This window comes from Aotus nancymaae, unplaced genomic scaffold (genome assembly GCF_030222135.1).
Source record: "Aotus nancymaae isolate 86718 unplaced genomic scaffold, 86718_ANA_hifiasm-v0.15.2.pri h1tg000040l, whole genome shotgun sequence".
Lineage (NCBI taxonomy): Eukaryota > Metazoa > Chordata > Mammalia > Primates > Aotidae > Aotus > Aotus nancymaae.
In genome coordinates, this window is record NW_026988454.1 from 25,669,049 (window position 1) to 25,694,435 (window position 25,387).

Consider the following 25,387-nt stretch of genomic DNA (forward strand, 5'->3'; position numbering starts at 1 on the left):
ATTATAAGGAATCAAAATGTTAATCAATATAGAATAGCTAAATAAACAGTGGTATATTTATAAAATGATGTAGTATACATTAATAAAAAATGCAACCTGAGAAAATAAGTGGATCACAGATATGGTGTCCAGTGAAAGAACCTAGACACAAGAGTGTATGCTGAATGATTCCCTTTATACGATGCTCAATAGGAGGCCCGGTAATCTAATAACAAGCCAAATAGTTGTTATTTTGGGAGATGGTGGTTAGATTGTGGGCTCTAAGCAGGACGATTAAGAAATGTATACATTATATATGTTATAATTCAGTACAATATAAATTTAAACATAATATGCCAACTATAGGAAATAATTTTCACATGTAAGGTAAGAAAAGTAGATAGAGGAACAGTAGCGACAGGATTTCATTTATGAACTTCATTCTTTGGCACTCATTTTCTCCCCCTAAATTCTGTATTTCAGCATTAGGGACTTGCCAGCTCAGCCCTTGAATCCTCAGAGATTCCAAACTTCTTGCCTAGGGCTCCTCCCGCTTGGAGGCGGGTAAGGATGGATGTATATATGGGCACACACACACACACACACACACACACACACACACACACACACGACTGAGCTCCCCTCCAGTTCCACACAATACAACAGGAACTTCACAAACAAGAACAAAGCTGCAGGAAAAGCACGTTGAGGGTGGCCCCTCGCTAATTCCCAGAATTTCAGCCGTAGCCCGCTGGACAGCGCCAGGATGACTTCCGCTACTCTGGGCGAACAGTCGGGCAGGTGCTTCTACTGATCCCCGAGGGACAGCTCCTTGTTCCTGAAAGGCTGTTTTCCGCTAGCTAACCGCGAGAACAAGCCACTGAATACGGAACAAAGACGCAACCGCTTTGCTTTTTTTTTTTTTTAATTAAATTCAGAGTTAGCCGGAACCGTGTACCCCCTCTAGAAGCAGAGCGCCAGAGTGTGTGGACGGATCCTCTCCCCAGGTCCTGAACTCTTACGGACCGGGCGCTGTGACGCGCGCCCTGCGGGCAGTAAACTTGTAGGGGCGAGAGGGAGGGACATCGATTAAACTCAAATCGTGAGCGTTCAGTCCTCAGGAGCGCGTGAAAACTCCAGCGGACTCTGCTGGAAAGGAGATCATGCCCCCCAAGTCTCTTTCCAACCTCTCGGTGACCACAGGCGCGAATGAGAGCGGTTCTGTTCCCGAGGGGTGGGAAAGGGATTTCCTGCCGGCCTTGGACGGGACCACCGCGGAGTTGGTGATCCGCTGTGTGATTCCGTCCCTCTACCTGCTCATCATTACCGTGGGCTTGCTGGGCAATATCATACTGGTGAAGATCTTCATCACCAACAGCGCCGTGAGGAGCGTCCCCAACATCTTCATCTCCAACCTGGCGGCTGGGGACTTGCTGCTGCTGCTCACCTGCGTCCCGGTGGACGCCTCGCGCTATTTCTTCGACGAGTGGATGTTCGGCAAGGTGGGCTGCAAACTGATCCCGGTCATCCAGCTCACTTCCGTGGGGGTTTCTGTGTTCACTCTCACTGCCCTCAGTGCCGACAGGTAAGAGCACAGGTAGCTGTGGGTAGCGTGGAAAAGCCGTGGAGAGGGGCGGGGAGAGAAGATGCGCCCGAAGGGCAACTACTGGCAAAAGGACACAAGGAAAGGTTGGGGGTGGAGAGGAAGAGAGGGAGAGAGTGTGAAGAAGAGTAAACAAAGTTAAAACGGACTGAGATATGAGGCTTGGAAAAATATAGGAAAATCACTATGTTTTAAGAAACAAAATTGCATTTAAAAATGCATCTCCTAGTCCCCTCTCCGACACTTAGGGAATGTTATTCCATAGAAAAGCTATAGAATAAACGTGCAAAAGAGCAAGTATCCTATTGAAGTTTTTTGTGTATGCTTAAAATCTTAAAAGTGTACTTTATGCAGTAAAATAAGAATCGGATAGGCAAGAATGTCTGCTTAATATTAGGCAAATATTCAATTTTGATTTTTTCAAGTAAGAGAGGGCCTTACTTTATTAACTGAATTTTGCTAGTAAACCAATTAAAATAATAAATGTTCTTTATGCAGATAACTTTTCACATTCCTCTTGTTTAATAACTGAAGCTAAGATACTTTTTTTTCACAGATAGGTACCCAAAATACATCAAATCTCTTCACATATGTTAGGGTGTGAAAATCCATTATTCTAATTTGCAGATCAGCTAGTTCAACTTTGTCATTTTTTCAGATGTGCATATTAAGGCCCAGCGAATGTGATTTCTAATGGAAAACCAGGGAGGAAAGTCCAAGTCTCCTGACTCAGGGTCCATTTAAGCAGAGGTGAATGTTTGGATATGGGAGGGAAAATGCAAAATTAGGTATCTTTACATGCAGCTGTGGTCTAATTCACTTGGGAATGGAGACTGACTTATGCTATTTAGATAAACAATTTAACTCGGCTAATTAAGGTGGTATTCACTCTCCTCTTTAATTTACACATTCAGTTGCTAATGAAAAATGATTCTGTATATGGATTTCCTGATATTTGCAATAATACTGGAATACTACTTTGGCATTGAAGAATTAATCTTCATTGAGGGAAACACAACATTTGAGAGACTTGAGAAACTGAAAATGATTCACTTTTTAGTTCCTGTAATATATTCTTTAAAACCACACTCCTGGAAAATTTGGTGCCTTTTGTATAAATTATGTACCTAATTTTGTTTATGTGTCAGCATTTCTATTATCTTTTAAAATATTTTTCTGAATTCCAAAACAAAAACATGACTAGTTTAGCTACCCCTCTTTATACAATCTTATTTTATGTAGAAAGTTTAAAAAACCTACTTAATGATTAGAATAAATATTAATGATTAGCAACAACAATAGTTTAAAGTACTATCATTATGCTTTCATTTTAAAGAGGTGGCATTGGTAGCAATTATTTCACACCAGTTTTTACAATCTATTGTCGTGGTGACACAAAATGATTTACACAGGTAAATTTGCCCTAAGATCAGATAAAATAATAATCCTCATATATTTACTGACTTTTTCTGTTTCATTTGTGCATCATGTACTCTGTGAATACAGAATGAATAATAATAACGATTAGGAAAGGTAATATACCTCTTCTACTTGGTCCATAGGCTTCCCTTGTCTACCAGTGTGTAGGAAAGATAAACTAGGAAACCTGAGTAACTAGTAATGAAATTATGCAATATATTCCATGATTCACTTAAAATGGATTGGAAATGGTTTGTTATATATTGTCAACACTTCTATTTTTCTTCTAGAGCATAGCAATCAATAGTTGATTAGTACTTGATGACCTCCTACTACATCTCACCAAATGCTGTGATTTCCTGTGAATGTGGAATCAATTGTAGGATTAATTGCACCTAGCAAGTGCTAACTTTTTTGTGTGAATTTTCAATCCTCACAATGCTGTGAAATAGGCACTATTATTTTTAAATTAAAAACTTTAAAGCTAGGAAAACTGAGATTGGAATTTCAGCAACATTTTCATGATCTCACAGCTAGCCACTGATGGTGCCAACGTGTTTGAACACCATTTAAAGCCTAAACTCTTCACCATTAATCCACATTATTACAATTATGAGTATAAGAAATTACTAGCATTATTTTCTATTTACCAGCAGACTTAAAAGTTGAATTTAAAACAAAGCACCCAAGCATAAAAAAATTGTACAGAAGCTGGTTCATTAGATTTATTACAGTGAAAGAACATCATGAAGTGTAACTGCAAAATAAAAGAAGCACCTTGAATTCAAAATTAAGTAGTAGCTGCAGCAATAAAAACTATAACAAATAACAAAAACTCTGTTATTAGAATCTTTAAACAACAAATTCAATTATTTGTATCATATATCCTATCTTCATAGATGGCCTAATTGTCTTTGCCTAATAAAATAACAGTAGAGAGTTAAGAAATAGAGATCACAGTATATAGAAAAAAAACCAGGAAGATAATTAGATTTCAGAAAGCGTATTCCAATGTGAAGTAGAGACTCATATTCTATACTTCAATAATGTCAGCATCATTAGATTGCAGACTCTAAAATGAAAAACACAAATATTTTGAATCCACCTTGAGGCCTAAATCAACTTGTTTGATATGGCCAAAATGTGGTCACACGACACTGGTATCTGGGATTATTATTATATTTTATTTTTTTGAGACAGAGTCTTGCTCTGTTGCCCAGGCTGGAGTGCAGTGGCAGGATCTTGTCTCACTGCAACCTCAGCCTCCCAGGTTCAAGCAAATCTCCTGCCTCAGCCTCTTGAGTAGCTGAAACTGCAGGTGCACACCACCATGGCTGGCTAATTGTTGTATTTTTAGTAGAGATGGGGTTTCACCATGTTGGCCAGGCTGGCCTCAAACTGCTAATCTCAAGTGATTGCCTGCCTCGGCCCCCCAAAATGTTGGGATTGCAGGCGTGAGCCATCGTGCCCAGCTGGTGTCTGTGATTATTAATCCTCGACTTTCCAAACTCTTCTGAAGAGTTTCAACAAACACATTCCTAGGCAACAGCATTTGTGTATGGCATGAAGTGGTGATAATGGTGCTCTTAATTTATTATCATTTTTTTTTTACTGTTATCTTGATAGATGTTTTTCTTACTATTTTGAAAACGTACATTGTTTACTTGCTTATATAAAGTAGTTGATTAAAAATGTCTATATTCTATGTTGTATTATGTTTCTAACAGTTTTATTCAAAAACACATACCACACACACACACACACACACACACACTCACTACCATGTCCCAATGTGGAGTATTGGGACTTGTGTGCATCAGGTTGGATGGTGACCCATAAGCCATATTTTGCTTATGGTTGGTGTTATAGTTATCTCTTTCCCTATCTATGAGTAGCTGCATTTGCAAATTTGGAATGTTATTTCTTTGATTCTTGAAGACCTTTTTGTCTCTGATGGCACATTGTTAAAATGCAAATAACTCTTAGGAATAGAGTTTTCCTTTCTCCTTCATAGGAAAAATTCTCACAGATCCCCAGTGCTAAACTGTAAACTTTATAATGTCATGTATCTACAAATAAAAAAATTAGATGTCAATTCTTTTTTCTGGCTTCTTATATAACTATTAATCAAAATGCATTTATAAGTTAAATTTAAAAATTAAAACTATAAAAACTATTAAAAATAAACATTAATTTAACATATTGGGCGATTTTTTTTTCTGATCCTAGATAGCCAATGTTTGATTAAATTCAAAAATAATATTGTACCAAATCTGATTAAATTTCTAATGTTTTAATAATTATTAATAAAAAATCCAAGTTTTTGTGTGCCGGTTAGGATAATAAGATTTCATTCCACAACTGGGTCAGTAGACAATGTTTTGACTCATTAATATTATTTGTATATCATATCAATGCAAACAGATGTTCTATTGAGTGTAATTATCTGTTAAGATATTGAAATAGATTGTATAAAGGCCCTGGGTCTAACACTCTCTCGGCTTCATAGGACTTTTCCATCAGTCTTCGTCCAGTGGTGGGAGTGAGTCCTGTTAACTGTTTGCTCCTTTCTCATCAAAACTTTGAACAGAAGATCAGATTCAGGTTAACTAGCTGCCCCTGACTGGAGATGATGCTTTCTTCTTTGCTCCATAGCCCTTGCCTGTCAGTCTCTTAATTGGTTCTGAGATTGGCATCAAGAGTGTGCTTCTAACTCTTTTGAAGAATAGTCCACACTCACCCTATGGTACTAGAGTGATTACTTATTTATGTTCAACTTATTTTTGTTCAACTTTATATTATTTAAACTGCTATACAGAGCTATTTGAAATTGGGTAACTTATAAAGAAAAGAGATTTAATTGACTCACAGTTCCACAGGCCGTACAGGAGGCATGGCATGGCTAGGGAGGCCTCAGGAGACTTACAATCATGGCAGAAGGGTGAAGAAGCAAGCACGTCTTCACATGGTGGCAGAAGAGAGATAGCTAAGGGGGAAGTGCTACACACTTTTAAACAACCAGATCGCATGAGAACATACTCACTACCATAAGAACAGGAAGGGAAAATTTGCCCCCACGATCCAGTTACCTCCCATCAGTTCCCTCCCTCAACACTGGGGATTACAATTCTACATGACATTTGGATGGGGATGCAGAGCCAAACCATATCAAACTTGTGACAGGAGAATTTAAGGCAGCTTTTTTAAAAAAAGATACAAACAAAACACCACAGGACTAAAAAGGGAGGAAACCAGGATCAGGGAAAAGAAAAGTTGGAAAATATAAAATGCCCCATACGTTCACAAAATAGGTTTTTCTGAGACCTTTCTAGTCGCCTTTTCAAAAAGAAAAATTTGCTTTCCATAGAAAATGCTCTGTTGTTATTTTTATATAACCATAGAAACAGAACCAATTATAATTTCTGTATGTAGTTTATTAGTTTTTAATTTGAATTTACAGGGCTTATTGTTAAGTAAAGGTTATTATATTTGACTCCAATAAATTAGATATATTTTACTCATTGATCTTGAACACTTCTAATGTATTTCTTTCTTTTATACTTAGAAGTAATTTCACACATTTAATGTGAATTCTCGTAAAATTAATAATATTGTCATAATTTATATGCTGCTTTATAGCTTTTGAAGATTATTCATCTACCTTGATCTGAAGCTTTTGGGACACATTATAAATAAAGAGGAATTGCATCAGGCTAGGGTTTATGGTTCCTAGTGCTAACCATATATCTGTTATATCCAAATGTTTTACTTGGAGAAAATGATAAAACGGCACAAAACTCATGGCTATAAGGTCATGTTTTCCTTATTTGCAAAGTAAGAATGTCTTCCAGATGATATGACATATCGTAATTAAAGAGCAGGCATCTGATTCTTCAGATACTCAATTTTTGCTGGATCTGGATATGACCCATTCTGTTGCTAAATGTGTACCCATCACACTGGACAACTTTGTGGGAAGCCTGTGGCAAAGATGGTCTCTGCTGCACACAACTCTCTTAAAACATGGTTTCTAAACCCAGCTTATAATCAGAATCACCTGGAAATCTTAGTAATATGCAGAATCTCACACTTCACATTCTAGGGACTCTATATTAGTAAGTCTACAGAAAAGCCTAATTATATTCTCTCTCTCTCTCTCTACTTCTCTAGGTGATTCTGAAGTTTGATGCATCTTAGGCATCACTAGATTAGACTCAGTCTCCATTTTTCATCACCATTCCCACTTCAGCATAATACCCAACAGCTCCCACCCACTCTACCACAATTACTCCTAACAAGGATATCCTTGTTGCTCAGGCTACAGTTTCAACCATTTAGTGAGAACCTGTGAATTCTACTGGCCAGGCCAGGCATTGTGTTATGTATTAGAGATATAACAGTGAGCAAGAGCTTTCTCTTATGCAGTTCACACTCAGACTTTTTGTGGGCCTATTCCTTACCTGATAAATGAAAGTTTAATAAAGAAAAAGAAAGAAAGAAATTTTGGGTAGTTTCATTAGAAATATTAGTGTAGATATAGATTTTTGAAATGTTATGATGACTCTGTAATAGCTAAAAAAGATTCCATTTTATGATACATTTTGTCTTATGATTAAACTTAATCACCTCTTTACATTAAAATTTAAACTACACAGATGTTACAAGCAAGATCCAAAATAAGAATTGGTGAATAAGTCTATTTATTTGTTGAGGTTTAATACATGAATAGTGATTATTTTTCTCTTTACCTGCCTTTTGAACAACTATTCTCTAGTATTTAGTTTTCAGTTAGGGATATCCTCCTGAGACTATTTGTAAGGGAAAATGTACCTTTTTACACATACTTGTTATGCTACTATACCCAGTGAAACACTTTTTATATGAGAGATACTTTTCCCTATATTTTCTATAAATATTTGAATGAAGCATGATAAAACATGTTCATGTTAATTTGCAGTATCTCATTTTATTTTTTGCTTTTTATGCTTTCAAAGATACACATGGTTGGTATGCAGCATTTTCTTTGACAATCATAAGCTATTTCTCAGTACTAATAACACTTTGGTAATCTGTATTTTCAATGACAATTCTGTTGTTGTAGAATTTTCAATTCTTCCCTTTCATTCAAATATGTATTATTTAAAGACCGTCCTTGGGGTCTATCCTTTTCTTGCAGGAGGTAGCTCATAATCCTTGTTGGAAAGGACAACATTTCTGCTAGATTTCTTGCTTTCCCTAAACCGAGATTTCTGTATCTGTTTCTAGCAATCTTATAGAAATAAGAGATGTATTATTTTAATTTCTATTTAAAGTTTCTCTACATCCTTCATGGTTATAATGCCTGCTATGGTCTGAATATTTATGTTGTCCAAAATTCATATGTTGAAATCCTAATCCCCAAGTAATGGTATTAAGAGGTGGGCCTTTGGGAGGTGATTAGGTCATGAGAGTGGGGCCCACACAAATGAGATTCATACCCTTATAAAAGACTCCAAAGAGACCCTTGACCTTCCCACCATTCAAATAAATAGCAGGAAGATTCCATCTATGTAAAAAAAAAAAAAGTGGGGGAGCCTCACCAAACACTGAATCTCTCAATGCCTTAATCTTGGATATCCCAGTCTTCAGAATTGTGACACATGAATTTCTGTTGTTTATAAGCTGCCCAGTATATGGCACTTGATTATAGCAGCCCAAGTACTAAGACAGTACCTCTACAAAAGTATATGTACTTAGATATGAGGTAGAGAAGTGACATTTTCTTCTCCTTTTTAAAAACATGGAGGAAAGTTCAGAATATACTTTATGGTATTCGATAACCTGAAAAGAAGGCTTAATTTTTTTGTAGTGATCCCCTCTGTACCCTTTCCTCATCTTCTTCCACATAAAAAATAATTTACAATCAGCTTTTTGGTACTTCACTTTTAAATATGAATTGTCAGTCCATAGTTATCCAAATATTTGGAAAGAGATTACAGCACAAAGATACCAAACAAACAAAACTGGAACTATGCCAGAAGGATATTAAATGTTTATTTCTGTGTTAGTTTTATAGATACATGGCAAGGGCTGGTTGCAGTGGCTCATACCTATAGTCCCAGCACTTTGGGAGGCTGAGGTGGGCAGACTGCTTGAGCCCAGGAGGAGTTTGAGGCCAGCCTGAGCAGCATGACAAAATCTCATCTCTACAAAAATACAAAAATTAACTAGGCTTGGTGGCACATGCCTGTAGTCCTAGCTGCTCGAGAGGCTAAGGTGGGAGGATTGCTTGAGCCTAGAAGGTGGAGGTTGCAATGAGCCAAGATCAGGCAACTGCACTCCAGCCTGGGTGACAAAGTGAGACTCTTAGGGCTCTCTGACTTTTTTTTAAAAGAAATATTTGAATATATTAATCTGATAAAAAACAAAAAAAGAGTTAGTCATTCTCGTTATCCATTATAATTCTTCGTTTGGTTTCTTAAGAACAGAGTAGAGGAAGGAAACACCTGTTGAATTCTAGCACTTGAGAAACCTGGGGAAATGCATTATGCATACTACTTTAATCTGGTGTTGAGGTGCTCTGCTGTTGCACTTCTTTCATTTCCATGTTTTTTTTGTGTTTCAAGTGCGAAGAACAAAACAGGAACTGTCCTTCCTCTATGGAGGGTCTGTAAATAACACCTGCAGCAAATCAAGAGGGGGGGGAGGGGGGGAGAGAGAGAGAGAGAGAGAGAGAGAGAGAGAGAGAGAGAGAGAGAAGGAGAGAGAAAGCCTGCCCTCAGAGTGATGCTGAGGCTGAAGCTGTTCATCTTCAGGTGATGAATGGGAAGCACCTTTACAGAAACACAGAAAGAGACTTTAACTGGTTGTCATGAGGCCTGAAATGTTCTAAATTTGGAACATCAGATTAATTCAAATGTTAATAAGAAGAAGGTATGATGTCTTGGCGTGGTTAGGATCTGCTAATTGCCAGGCACTGTTGTAGGTGCTTTATAATATTTTTCTCATGACAACAACTTTGAGAAGGATATTTTTATCCCCATCTTACAACTAAAGAAAAAGTCAAACCTTAAGTGATTTTCCAAAAAATATCAGAGATAGGGAAATAATTCAGATTTGTCTAACTAAAATCATGTTGTACTGCCTCTTATTTGCTGGGTGTATTGTAACCTGAAATACTTTTAAAGACAAATATAAAAAATTTGAGGTTTACATACCATTTTGCATTGTTTGCATCATCATTACCTTACTTAATACATATGTTTGAGTTAGCTGTAGAGAGTTTTGGATTGTTTACTGTGTCCTGGAGTGTGATTCCTTTATCACTAGTGTATTGCTAGTATATTGCCAGTAGTATTTTAAGTGGGAGGAGAAAATAACTTTATCTTTTCTTGATATGAAATAAATTTGAGGTATAAAGACAGAATATTGTTCTGCTTTCAATTTTTTAAGTCCTTATTATTGGATTATGGAGAAATTCCCAATCTAGATGAGTCTCTTATTTATTTTTTTGTCAAAATCTAGTATGACCAATCTAGATTAGTTTCTAAAATTTATTAATGTCCTTAGAAAAAGAGTGAGAGGTCTCATACTCAGAAGCTATAGAAAAGTATCAAGGAAGAATTTAATAATAGATGTAACATGTATAGATTTAGAAGAATTTAAGAGGTAAATAAATGTCCAGGATTTTGGAAATGAAATAAAATAACTAAGATTTAGGAATTTAAAATATTTTTCTCTCTCTTCCTCTATTCTGTGCTAATAAGTAGTGGAATGACTTGTAGACAGAGAGCCACCAGGAACCTTAGGTCTTCTATACACTTTTAAGCAGCCAGGGAATAATAGTATATTGACATCTCTCTTACCAAGCAGTATGTATTTCTCTTTCCCTTCCTCCCTCCCTCCTCCCTCTCTCCTCCCTCCCTCCTTTCTTTCTCTTTCTTTCTTTCTTCCCTTCTTTTCTTTCTTTCTTCCTTTCTTCCCTTTCTTTCTTTCCTTCTTTCTTTCTTTCTTCTTCCTTTCTCTTTATGGAGTAACTTGAGATGTATTATTTTCCCAGGTACAGAGCCATCGTAAACCCCATGGACATGCAGACGTCAGGGGCAGTGCTGTGGACCTGTGTGAAAGCCATGGTTATCTGGGTGGTCTCCGTGTTGTTGGCAGTTCCTGAAGCGGTGTTTTCAGAAGTGGCACGCATCAGTAGCTTGGATAATAGCAGCTTCACAGCATGTATCCCCTACCCTCAAACAGATGAATTACATCCAAAGATTCATTCAGTTCTCATTTTCTTGGTCTATTTCCTCATACCACTTGCTATTATTAGCATTTATTATTATCATATTGCAAAGACCTTAATTAAAAGTGCACACAATCTTCCTGGAGAATACAATGAACATGCCAAAAAACAGGTAAGATTAGTAGGTGTGGATTGGTGTGGTTCTAGTCAGAACAAGTAACTGCTATTTATTGTTTTACTTCATGGCTCTCAATCCTATGACTGATGAGAACAGAGCTGGGTCTTCACCAGCCTTAACTAGAAGAGAGATGTGGTGATCTGTAATATATGATCATATCACAGCCCTGCAAAGGCTTACTTAGGTTCAGCTTATCAGTAATCTGGATCTGTGATAAGATCTGGAATTCCACCATTAGAAATTAATGTATTGAAAGGGCTTTCTTTACATGCAGATTTTTTGTAATAAACAACATAACAAAGCAGAAAAATTTCACATATTTACATATAAGCATACATTTATTTAATTATTGTCTCTTCTCCCATTAACCCACTAAGGATGGCAGGGAGCCTAGGACAAGAATGCATCAGGAAAGGACTGTAGGACACTGCCTGGAATCTGGGGATGGAATTTGGATGGAAGTCAGAATGGGAGATGAGGGGAATAGCAAGAACAGCAGAAAGGGAACTCAAAGGTGTGATCCAAAGGTGGGCCAGTGCTGAAGCAATACATGACCCAACTCACATTTGTAACTTTCCCTACAAAGATGATATATTCATTTAAAAATTACATCATGCGGGCCGGATGTGGTGGCTCATGCCTGTAATCCCAGCACTTTGGGAGGCCAAGGCGGGTGGATCACCTGAGGTTGAGAGTTCGAGACCAGACTGACCAACATGGAGAAGTCCTGTCTGTACTAAAAATGCAAAATTAGCCAGGCATGATGTTGCATGCCTGTAATCCCAGCTACTCGGGAGGCTGAGGCAGGAGAATAGCTTGAACCTGGGAGGCGGAGGTTGTGGTGAGCCAAGATTATGTCATCTGGGCAACAAGAGCGAAACTCTGTCTTAAAAAAAAATTGCGTTATGCACCTTATGTACTTTTTCTTCCTTCAAGAATATGCAGTACTAATTTAAGGTAAAAATTAACTGTGTTAATAGCCAAGGAGACAAAAATAGTGTTCATGTGAGGAAGTTTCTGGCTGTACACATGTGTACAGCTAAAAAAGAACTACTGACGGGTTTTGCAGGTACAGAGTAGTTACCCTTGCCTGTTCCCAAATTAAAGGCAAAGAAATTGAATCGCAGATCATTAAAATTTACTGGAATGTAAATGGAGCATTAAGCTGGGGCCTTGGGCATGTTAGCAACAGCAGAAACTAGTAAAGGGTTTTTGCATGGAAGGTAACATTTATTAATTGGTGGCCATCAGCATCAAAGACCCACAACGGCTTTAAAGACTTAAAAAATCACTCAATTATTGAAGGCATTGTTAGATAAATTCACAGACTTTATCTAAATATCTGGCATTGGTGAGGCAGGCAATGTGTTAAGATCATTGGCTCACTGTGCTTTCTATTTTATATAATCATTTTTATTTGAGCCCTGTGATCCAATTTGTATCTCAGTTAGGTATTTGAGTATTTGCTTTTGGTTTCTAAAGTTGAGTTCTTCTCTTATACACAGCCCTTGCTTCACTTTTTAAATTTTTAATGGCCTTGGCTCTGCCTTGTTTTTGTGAATTTCCCTATTGGGACCTATAAACTCTAGCAGGGCAACTGGGTCTTGACATCTGCTGAGAAATAATCTCGATGCCAACAGCCTGCCTGTGCACTTGAATCTCCCAAGTATAGATCGCTGTGAAATTCTCGCACTCCTGCTCCACCTGGAAGGGATGATACTGCTTGGAAAGATAAATTTCACATTTGACTTTCTTAGCATTGATTGTTGGGTTGCCTAACTTATGCCACTGGGATCCACGTGGAATAATATCACATTCTGCTTCCTGGCCTGGGCTCCTCTTCAGTTGCACCTTTCTTTGCTTCCTCCATCACCACTCTAGTGCTCCCTACCATCGGATCTGTTCCAATCCCAAACCCTTCCAGTCTTCCTTGGAATATTCTAGTTGACGACCAATAATATTCACTCAGAAAATACTATGATAGCTACTGCCAATATCTTTAGACAAATTAGGTTTCCATATTCATGTTGCCTTATTTAAATATTTACAAACTAGACAAATATAAGCTACCCCTTGAACTGTTTATGTTAGGAAATTGTTTTTAGATTAAAAAGTATTGATGTGCAATATTTGAATTTTGTCTATGTATTACATTCCCAAATATCTTCTTAAAAACAGTAGACATAGTATGTAAATTTTATGGAAAAGAAACATGGATTTTTATTGTAAAAGTGACAATATGATAATGTTTACAGGACTCAGAGTTATATCAGATGCTTTTGATTTATGTAAGTCAGGAGTTTAAATCTCAAGTTTTTTTTTTCCTATGGAGTAGTAATTTTAAAAAGTCAAGCCCTGATTTTATAGATAAATTTTTCCTATTTAAAACACCCTGATTTTTTTTTAAATACCTGAACTTGAATATATTCCATGATTTATTAATTTACTGGATTTGATACAAAAAGAAATGATTTATATTTATGCTAAACACAATGACACATTAAGCAAAAAGAAAATAAATAAATAATATGAAGACATAGCCATTTATTAATTTACCACCTAGTTTTGTATAAACTGTCAAATAGTTTTTAATGAAAATAATGTAGAGACCAAAATCCATCATTACTTTGGCTAGGAAAATAAATAATTTATGTATTTTGATGTATTATCATGCTGTAAATTTTGTTCTTTCCTGACTTGATAAAGCTGGGATGTGGCTGGTTCCATTTTCACTTTAACCAATGGGATCAATGTCTTATATTTGCAGATGGAAACACGGAGACGCCTGGCTAAAATTGTGCTTGTCTTTGTGGGCTGCTTCGTCTTCTGTTGGTTTCCAAACCACATCCTTTACATGTATCGGTCTTTCAACTATAATGAGATTGATCCATCTCTAGGCCACATGATTGTCACCTTAGTTGCCCGGGTTCTGAGTTTTTGCAATTCTTGTGTCAACCCATTTGCTCTTTACCTACTCAGTGAAAGCTTCAGGAGGCATTTCAACAGCCAACTCTGCTGTGGGAGGAAGTCCTATCAAGAAAGAGCAACCAGCTACCTACTCAGCTCTTCAGCCGTGCGTATGACATCTCTGAAAAGCAATGCTAAGAACATGGTGACCAGTTCTGTTTTAGTAAATGGGCACAGCATGAAGCAGGAAATGGCACTGTGATTTTGGCCATTCAACTCACTATATGGAGAGAACTTATGGTTAAAATTACTATTCAGCAGATCAGAACAAAATAATTATCCTACTCTTGCTGTTGCTTAGCTAATTTATTAGAAAATTTCATGATTGACTCAGACAATGCAAGGTATTTTTGCTCTACACTAGACTTTATTTTTTTTCTCTTTTAATTTCCTAATTATTGGAATGTGGAAAAAGACTTCAAATTATTACATATAATACATATTATATGTATATATATGTATTTATGCACACATACATATGTATACACATGTGCATTTTATATATTTCACATTAAAAATGATCCCCAAACCATTGAAGTATGTATAATTCAACATTGCTTCAGTATTTAGTCTGTTGCTAAAGCCAATTCTAGCATATTTCTCTTAGATTTGTTTTATCTCGAAGCATGAAATAAATTTTTATATTAACTTAATGATTCAGTGAGGGTAATATTCAAACTCCTATTATTTGAAATACAAGTCAGATTGTCCTGGTGAATTTCATTCACAACTATTGCACATATATATATATATATGCATATACACACAAATATACATGCACATACATCTTTCATTTGAAGAAAATAATAAAAAATTCAAGGGTGGAGCTTCATCACATCAATATTTATTGTGATTAGTTCTGTGATTAATCAGTTCATATCTGTAACTTAAAAGTATGTGATTAACAGATATAATGAAATTAATATGAATTATATAAAATAGGTATATGAATATGATTTACCTTATGAATGTAAAATAGGCATCATATGAATATAATTTGTATTATGAATGTAAAATAGGTATCATATGCCCCAAATTGCAAAACTACAACTCAGAAGTTTGCATGACTATCTTTGTATATATTGCTAAATCCTTGACTATTTGGATGGTTTTGTATAGATGTGATAAGATTGTGTTATGCTGGCTCATCTTCTTTTGCAATAGCTAACTGACAAATATGTGGGATCTCACTTAGGCAGTTTTTTCCTGCTTTTCCTGGATGATACCACAGTTTTCTCTGAATAAATGTCTTCTTTTTTAAGCAAAATGCAAATGTCTTGATTGCATTTTAAAAGCTCCTAGTTTTAAAAGCATGTATCAATAAATCTAATATTTAAATTGATATATTTCATACTATTTCTTTTTCCAGATTTGAGAAAACTTTATTAGTATACTAAGCTTTTCCTTAAATACCCATAACTCATACTATTTAAGATATAAAATATTCAATTGGATATAGCAATGAGAATAAATATAAACTAAGATATTTCATAATAATAATGATATTGAACACTAATAGTGTTTTCTACGTTATAGGCATAGTCCTAAAACTTTACATGTACTATCCAATTTAATCATCAATATAATCACTGAGGTGAACAAGAGAAGGATCTAATTTGGCAAGGTATGAAGTTATGGAATTGTGGGGAAGGCATCTTTATTTGAAAGAGTACATGATTTTGAAAATTTTGCAGAAACAACAGATCATGTGAACACACTGTCAGACCCCTGAACATAGGCTTCATTATTTCACTGTAAATTTACCTTTGAAGAAGGTCTTGTTATTATCTCTACAGATTAGGAAATTGAGGCTCAGAGATATTAAATAACTTACAAATATCGAGCTTTGCTTTTTGGAGATCTGGTCAACATTTAATAGCTCTGTTAACAAACTAAGCAGGTAGAGGATTATCTGTGCAAATTATTATTTTTTTAAATTTCAGATTCAGAGGGTACATGTATATCTTCTTTTGAGAAATATCTGTTCATGTCCTTTGCCTACTTTTTTAATGGGGTTATTTGTTTTCTTCTTACTGATTTGTTTAAGTTCCCTATAAATTCTGCATATTAATTGTGTTAGTCCATTTTCATGCTACTGATAAAGATATACCCGAAACTGGACAATTTACAAAAGAAAGAGGTTTAATGGAATTATAGTTCCACATAGCTGGGGAGGCCTCACAATAACCTGTAAAGTGATAGACACATCTCGAATAGTGGAAGATAAGAAAAGAGGTCGGGCAGGGAATCTCCCCCTTATAAAACTATCAGGTCTCAGGAGACTTATTCACTATCATGAGAATAGCATGGAAAAGACCTGCCCTCATGATTCAATTACCTCCCATCAGGTCCCTCTCACAACATGTGGGAATTCACGATGAGATTTGGATTGGGACACAGTCAAATCATATCTTTCTGCCTTAGCCCCTCCCAAATCTCATGTCCTCACATTTCAAAACCAATCATGCCTTCCCAACAGTCCTCTAAAGTCTTAACTCATTTCAGCATTAACACAAAAGTTCACAGTCCAAAGTCTCATCTGAGACAAGGCAAGTGCCTTCTGCCTATGAGCCTGTAAAATTAAAATAAGTTAGTTACTTCCTAGATACAGTACAGGGTACAGGCATTGGAGTACAGACATTGGGTAAATAAAGCCATTCCAGATGAGAGAAATTGACTAAAATGAAGCATAGGGGGGCTACAGGCCCCATGCATGTCTGAAATCCAGCAAGGTAGTCAAAACTTAAAGCTCCAAAATGATCTCTTTTGATTCCATGTCTCATATCCAGGTCAAGTTGATGCCAGAGGTGGGCTCCCACAGCCTTGGGCAGCTCTGCCCCTCTGGCTTTGCAGAGTATAGGCCCTCTCTTGGCTGCTTTCACGTGCTGGCATTCAGTATCTGTGGCTTTTCTGGGTGCATGTTGCCAGCTGTTGGTGGATCTACCATTCTGGAGACTGGAGGATGGTGGCCCTCTTCTCACAGATCCACTGGGTGGTGCTCCAGCAGGGACTCTGTGTGGGGCTCTGATCCCACATTTTTCTTCTTCACTGCCTTAGCAGAAGTTCTCCATGAGGGCCTCACCCCTGCAGCAAACTTTTGCCTGGGGATCTAGGCATTTCTATACATCCTCTGAAATCTAGGTGGAGTTTCCCAAACCTCAATTATTAACTTCAGTGCACCTGGAGGCTCAACATCACATGGAAGCTGCCAAGGCTTGGGGCTCCCACCCTCTGAAGCAACAACCTGAGCTGTCCCTTGGCCCCTTTTAGTCATGTCTGGAGCATCTGGGATACAGGGCTTCAAGTTCCTAGACTGTACACAGCAGAGAGACCCTGGGCCCAGCCCAAGAAACCATTTTTTCCTCCTAATCCTCTGGCCTGTAATGGGAAGGACTACCACAAAGGTCTCTGACATGCCCTGGGGACATTTTCCCAACTGTCTTGGTGATTAACATTTGGTTCCTTGTAACTTATGTAAATTTCTGCTGCCAGCTTGAATTTCTCCTCAGAAAATGGAATTATCTGTTCTATCATATTTTCAGGCTGCAAAATTTCCAAACTTTTATGCTCTGTTTCCCTTTTAAATCTGAATGCCTTTAAAAGCACACAAGTCACATCTTGAATGCTTTGCTCCTTAAAAAATTTATTCCACCAGATATTCCAAATCATCTCTCTAAAGTTCAAAGTTCCACAAATCTCTAGGGCAGAGGCAAAAGGCCACCAGTCTCTGCTAAAACGTAACAAGAGTCACCTTTGCTCCAGTTCCCAACTAGGTCCTCATCTCCATTTGAGACCACCTTAACCTGAATTTCATTGTCCATGTCATTATCAGCATCTTGGTCAAAGTAATTCAACAAGTCTCTAGGGAGTTCCAAACTTTCCCACATTTTCTTGTCTTCTTCTTAGCCCTCCAAACTTTCAACCTCTGCCTGTTACCCAGTTCCAAAGTTGCTTCCACATTTTCAGGTATCTTTTCAGCATTACTCCACTCTACTGGTACCAGTTTACTGTATTAATCCATTTTCACACTGCTGATAAAGACATACTGGAGAATGGGAAATTTACAAAAGAAAGAGGTTAATGGACTTACAATTCCACATAGCTGGAGAGGACTCACAATCATGTGGAAGGTGAGAGGCATGTCTCACGTGGTGGCAGACAAGAGAAGAGAGCTTGTGCAGGGAAACTCCCCCTTATGAAACCATCAGATGTCATGAGACTTATTCACTATTATGAGAACAATATGGGAAAGATCTGCCCCCATCATTCAATTTCCTCTCACTGGGTCCCTCCCATAACGCATAGGAATTCTAGATGAGATTTGGGTGGGACACAGCCTAACCATATCATTAGTCCTTTGCTATACACATTATCACATACCCATATGTACATTATATGATATCTGGTTTATATTAAAATTATATTTTAAACTTTGGCATTTGTTGAATTTTACATATATTTAATTTGTATACACTTGTTTTACACTTTTATTTTCCTAAATATTTATATTTGTTTTTGGATATTTAAAGATTCCATTTTTCTTATTACAAAATAATATTAAAATAAATAAATCCCACATTTATTTACAAAATCACACTACAGAAGTAAATCAAATTGATGATGCATATTAGTCAGAAGTAGAACAAAAATGCCAAACACCAGATCTGTTAAAATAAACATACATAACTTAAAATAGCCTTTAAAAATATAATTAATTCATTGATTTCTGTAGCTCCATCTAGTAGTATCTTAATTCAAGAGAGTATTTCAGATAAAAAGTCTAATATGATAATGTCTGCCATTACGGAAAGAGATATCCACAAAATATTATTTTTAATGTAGATAGAAGACATAGGACATGCCCTTTTATGTGAATCTCCTCTTTAAACCAGGAGTTGTTAAAAAATAGTATCCTTGGAATACTTTGAATCAGTGACTGCTTCCTGTCAATCATGGCATTTGTAAAATGGATTAATAATATTGTTGAATTAAATTATATAACACATGTAAGTTACTTATCCAATGCCTGAAGTAACTGTTCAGTGAAGATAGCTTTTATCATTTTATTTTAAAGTTATAGTTCTTCGTGTAATGAAGTAATAATAAATATTGATTAAACATGTCTTATATGGCAAATCCGGTACTATATTATTTTATAGGAATGCATCATAATGGCCTATAGGACAGATGCTATTCTGGTTCCCATCCTATGACGCAGATAAGGATGGAAGAACTTGCTGTTGAACTCTTATCTGTTTGACTTTAAATTAATATATTTTGTCTACAGTCAATACTTCCAGGAGTCTGAAATTCAGGTAATTCATTGAAAGACAGGAGTATGTATGTCAACATTATCCTCACTGAAATGCAGAGGTTACCTGACAATGGAAGACAAAAAAGAGTGGTTCTCTTAGTTTGCCTTTGTCTTTTCTAGGGAAGGATAGCAGCTTAAATTCTGGGTCATCCATGTGAATACCTTTATAAAAATAAATTTCATATATAAAAAGCTAGGAGCATAATTTTTGCTCCTACATTTCTTTCTCCCTTTTGTGCATGCTATATTAAAAAAGGAGGAAGAGAATAAAAATTAATGGAACTTTTTGGATATTGAAACATATTTCATTTGACTATTTACTTATTAGAACAAGTTTAAAATGTTTATATGATCCCATATAGCTTTTACAAAGTTAATGGGTTTTGAAAAAGTATAATATTTCCATTTATTAATATTTTATTATTGGCTTCATTGCTCACTCAGAAAATATTTACACAAAGTTTCTGAGAAATGAAATGTTTCAACCATTAGGCTTCTTTTAAGAAAGGGTAACCATGTATATTTCCACTTTGGGTAAATTTATATATATATATATATATATATATATACATGTTTTTCTTAGACTTTTTCAAAACAAGTGGAAAAGATGCAAGCTAACAGATCAGCTATCATGCAGAAAGTCATTTTTTGTAAAGCTATAAGAGAATAAAAAGAAGAGAGCAAAATAATGTCTGGTTATAACTGCATCTTTAAATAATCATTAGAGAAAGCATTACTTATACGTTACATTTTACAACATTTCATTTTCTAAATTACTTTGCCAAGTGTGGTGGGCAATTTGTGTTGGAAGTGATATAAAGCACAACTTAACCAAGATTTTATTTCTGGGAACTAACTTTCCTTTTGGGCAAGAAACAGATAATAATTACTATTCTTCATGGTGGATGAATAATGTAAACTTAACCCATCTAGGCACCTAAAAGGTATTTTACAAAATATTTAATGATACTTAACAGAAATATTTGAAAGGGGAAATTCATTACCATTTGAGATATTTTGGCATTGTACATAATCAAATCCGAAAAAACAAGTATGAGAATGTTCAAATTGTGTTTTTCATATACTGGAAAAATTTAATTGAGAAACATGGGTATTTTAAAACTTCTAATTTTCTGCTGTGTGTTAGAAATCTATCTATTTGCTTCTCATGTGTGGTGTTCTGCTGGATTCTTCAAGCTAAAGAGTGTAAGAAAGCTCCCAGCAGGAAAATCCATCTTATCCCATTTGGAATATGTTTATTAATGTGCATGTATTAAAAGGGAGACTACATAATCAAGGTTCTATGAGAGTAAAGAAGCAAAAGAAAAAAACCCACAAATCATTTTAATATGACCTTGTTGTCTCCATTAGACTTTCCTATCCTCGTAAGTTCATGGTTTTTAGTGGGTAAAGATTCTCCTTCACAAAGCAGAAAGAGCCTGATCAAACAGCAGCTATATGGCATTAGGTCCATGACTAACTGAATTCAATGGCAAATTGAATTTAGTGTGTATGTCTAACTTATTTTAAAGGCAGATTTAGCCAAATAGCAAATTACTAATAGCAATCTTATTATTTCAGTTAATGTGTTTAATCAACTACATCTCTTGGAATTAGGAAAGGCCATACAAGAGTGCACACTGTAATGCAGGTGTACTTGATCTGTCTGCCTTAGTTTTGTATTGCAGCCTAAGCTATAATAAGCTGTCTAGAGTATTTAAAAATTAGAATTTGTTTTTCTTCTTTGGCAGTTTGCCTAGAAGCATATTAATAAAATGTAGTACTATTTGAATAGAATGGTTTGACATAACTCATTGCACAGGACAAGAGAATATATTTTATCCCAAGAGAATTTATTATTAGAGAATGAATTTAAAAAATAGAAAACAGAGATAAATGTTTAAACACTTTAAATGTTTTTTAATTATTTGCTTTACATTGAACTCTGTTTTAGAATACTACGTTGGCTTCTTTTTAATTAATAAAATATTACTTAATAAATTCAGGGTGGAAAGTTACACACTTGAAGGCAAAAATAACAAAATTCTGGAGGCAAGTTCTACAGTATTCTCAGAGCACCATTTTGGTGTCAAGTAAAAAAGCTTCTATTTAAACTATCTCATAATTATATCCTTTCCATTCACTAACACAAAGTAATTATATATATTTTTTTGTCAAAGCTAGAATCCCACTAAATACTTGTGAGGAATATTTTATTTCTCCTGTGCAATAATTCAAAATACCAAATAGGCAATAAAGTCACAGATGGCCCAATTTTAATACCCCCCAAGCCCACCTTTCTCTTTTTTAGCTTCAAATAAAGAACAATTTTCACCATATATGACAGACCCACAGCTGGTATGATACCGAATGAAGAAAAATGAAAAACATTTATCTTAGATCTGGAACACTACAAGGATGCCCATTTTCACCACTGTTACTCAATATAGTAATGGAAGTCCTAGCTAAAGCAATCAGACAAGAGGAAGAAAGAAAGAAAAAAGGCTTGTAGTGTATAAACTCACATACATCTACAGTGAGTTTATTTTTGATGTTTATTTTTGACAAAGGTGCCAAGAGCATATATTGGGGAAAAGTTAGTCTTCCAAATTGGAAGGGAAGAAGTCAAATTATCCTTGTTTACAGATGATGATCTTACATTTGGAAAAACCTAAAGATGTCACCAAAAAACCATGAGAACTTACGAGCAAATTCAGTTAATTTGCCGCATACAAAATCAACATACAAAAATCAGTAGCATTTCTGTACACTAGTAATGAACTAGCTGAGAAAGAAATCAGGAAATTAATCCCATTTATAATAGCTACAGTTATAATAGAATACCTGGAAATTAACCAAATAAATGATCTCTACAATAAAAACTATAAAACATTGATGAAAGGAATTGAAGAGAACATACTCACAAAATGGAAAGATATTCCATGTTCATGAATTGAAAGAATCAATATTGTCAAAATGTTCAACCTAACCAAAGCAATCTATGGAGTCAACGCAATCCGTGTCAAAAATACCATGACATTGTTCACAGAAACAGAAAAGAATCCTAAAATTTATATGGAACCACAATAGCCAAAGCTATCCTGTGCAGAAAGAACAAAACTGGAGGAATCACATTACCTGGCTTCAAATTGTACTACAGAGCTGTAGTGGCCAAAACGGCATGGTACTGCCATAAAAACAGACACATGGACTAATGGAACACAATAGTGAACCTAGTATTCATACATCTACAGTGAGTTTATTTTTGATGTTTATTTTTGACAAAGGTGCCAAGAGCATATATTGGGGAAAAGTTAGTCTCTTCAATAAATGGTGATGGGAAAACTGAATATCCATATGCAGAAGAATGAAACTAGACTTCTATCTCTCACCATATATAAAAATCAAATAAAAATCGATTACTGACTTAAATGTAAGGCCTCAAACTGTGGAGCCACTACAAGAAAACTTTAGGGAGACTCTAGGACATTGGAGTGGGCAAATATTTCTTGAGTAATACCCAAGCACATGCAACCAAAGCAAAAACGGACAAATGGGATCACATCAAGTTGAAAAGCTTCTGACAGCAAAGAATATAATCCACAAAGTGAAGAGGCAACCCACAGAATGGAAGAAAGTATTTGCAAACTACTCATCTTTCAAGGGATTAATAACCAGAATATATAAGGACCTCAAACAACTCCAGAGGAAAAAAATCTCGTATTCTGATTAAAAGTGAGCAAAAGATATGAAAAGACATTTCTCAAAAGAAGACATACAAATGGCAAACAGGCACATGAAAAGGTGCTCAATATCATTGATCATCAGAGATATGTAAATCAAAACTGCAGTGACATATCATCTCACCCAAGTTAAAATGGCTTATATCCAAAAGACAGGCAATAACAAGTGCTGTCAAGGATGTGGAGAAAAGGAGACCCTGGAACACTATTGATGGGAATGTAAATTAGCACAACTAGTATGAAGAACAGTCTGGAGGGTCCTCAAAAAACTAAAGCTACTATATGATCCAGCAGTCCTCCTCCTTGGTATATGTCCTAAAGGAAGGTAATCAGTATATTAAAGAGATATCTGCTCTGTCGTGCTTATTGCAACAGTGTTCACAATAGCTAAGATTTGGAAGCAACCTAAGTGTCCATCAACAGATGAAATGGATAAAGAAGATGTGGTACATGTACACAGTGGAGTATTATTCAGCCATAAAAACAATGAGATTCTGTCATTTGCAACAACATGAGTGGAATTGGAGGCCATTATGTTACATGAAATTAGCCAGGTACAGAAAGACAAACTTCACATGTTCTCACTTATCTGTGGGAGCTAAAAGTTAAAATATTTGAACTCACGGAATTAGAGAGTAGAATGATGGTTACCAGAGACTGGGAAGGGTAGTGGAAGGGGATGGGGAAGTAAGGTTGGTTAATGGGTACAAACTAAAATTAGAATAAAAGAGATGTTATTTGGTAGCATTACAGGGTGACTACAGTCATTGATAACTTACTGTGCATTTAAAAATGACTAAAAGAGCATAATTGGATTGTTTGTAACACAAAGAAAGGATAAATGTTTGAGGTCATAGATACTACATATACCCAGATGTGATCATTAGGCATTGTATGATAACATCAAAATACCTCATGTATTCCATAAATATGTACTCCTAATATGTACCCACAAAAATAAAAAACAAAAATAGAATAATTTTCTTTTATTGGAAAACAAGTTTTTCAAGTTTACAAAGTCAGGTGAATTTGATTCAGTGACATACCATCCTATTGTGTAGAACAATAATATTATTGTTTCAACTATATTCTGCCAATTATATTTCTAAAGTATGCATGAGAACAGTTTGCCAAAGACTTGAGGCTTTGGTTCTAAGATGGCAGCTCTTCTTTTATTGTATGTTTTTCAAGTTGGTGGTGGTAGATGAATGCCAACTTGAAGTATCTATAAGGAAAAATAATATAATAAATAATAACCAAATTCAGGTTATGATCCTTCCTTTCTTCGATATTTTGGTAAATGTCATGACTTCTACCCTTTACTGAAGAAACATAAACTCAGTTCAGGAGTGTCATTTTTAGTTCCTCATTTTCTGCCCCTCCACATCTATTTTATCAGCAAGTCCTGCTGATTGACTACTTCCAATGTATGCGTATCCTGGGTTTTTCACTATCTCCTCATTGCCATTGTTGTCACACACAAGTGACCATTTTATCTTGCCTAGATTAATGCAACAACCTTTTAACTAATCTCCCTGCTTTCACCCAGTCTAAGATTAAATCCACATTCCACACTGCAAACAAAAATCATGATAAGCCAAAATTAGAGCATGTTACATCTTTGCTTCTCAATACACTTAGAATAAAGTGAAAATTGTTTGCTTAGTCTACACAATTTGACCCCTAACTCTTTTCAAATTCATTTCCTACTTATCTGACTAGACTGTAGCCTCACCAGCATTCTTTTATATTCCTTAAGCACGTAAAAATGTTCCCACTTCAATGTCTTTGCACTTGTATCTTGTGTCTCTAGCTCTCTTTTCTCAGATATTCACATGGCTAACTCTTGCCAAAAAGGCTATCCATGATCAATCTATAGTAGCACTCTCAGATCATTTTAAAAATATATATGTATTTTACTGAGACAAACTCTAATTCTGTTACCCAGGCTGGAGTGCAGTGGTACGAT

At 35.8% G+C, this 25,387-nt stretch overlaps 1 protein-coding gene across 4 annotated transcripts in view; it reads left to right on the top strand.

Annotated features, from left to right (window-relative positions):
• NMBR (neuromedin B receptor) overlaps nucleotides 1–15,700 on the top strand; it is a 76,635-nt gene extending 60,935 nt beyond the window's left edge. For 3 of the 4 annotated variants that reach the window (XM_021670825.2, XM_021670826.2, XM_064360389.1), the window contains 2 exons: nucleotides 11,040–11,388; nucleotides 14,162–15,700. In XM_021670825.2, the coding sequence (XP_021526500.2) occupies nucleotides 11,040–11,388; nucleotides 14,162–14,563 (751 nt within the window). In that variant the 3' untranslated portion in view covers nucleotides 14,564–15,700. Of the gene's footprint in view, nucleotides 1–131; nucleotides 1,565–11,039; nucleotides 11,389–14,161 lie in introns of those variants that run through there. The other variant, XM_012474445.2, reaches the window with a different exon arrangement.
• The last annotated feature ends 9,687 nt before the right edge of the window (nucleotides 15,701–25,387 follow it).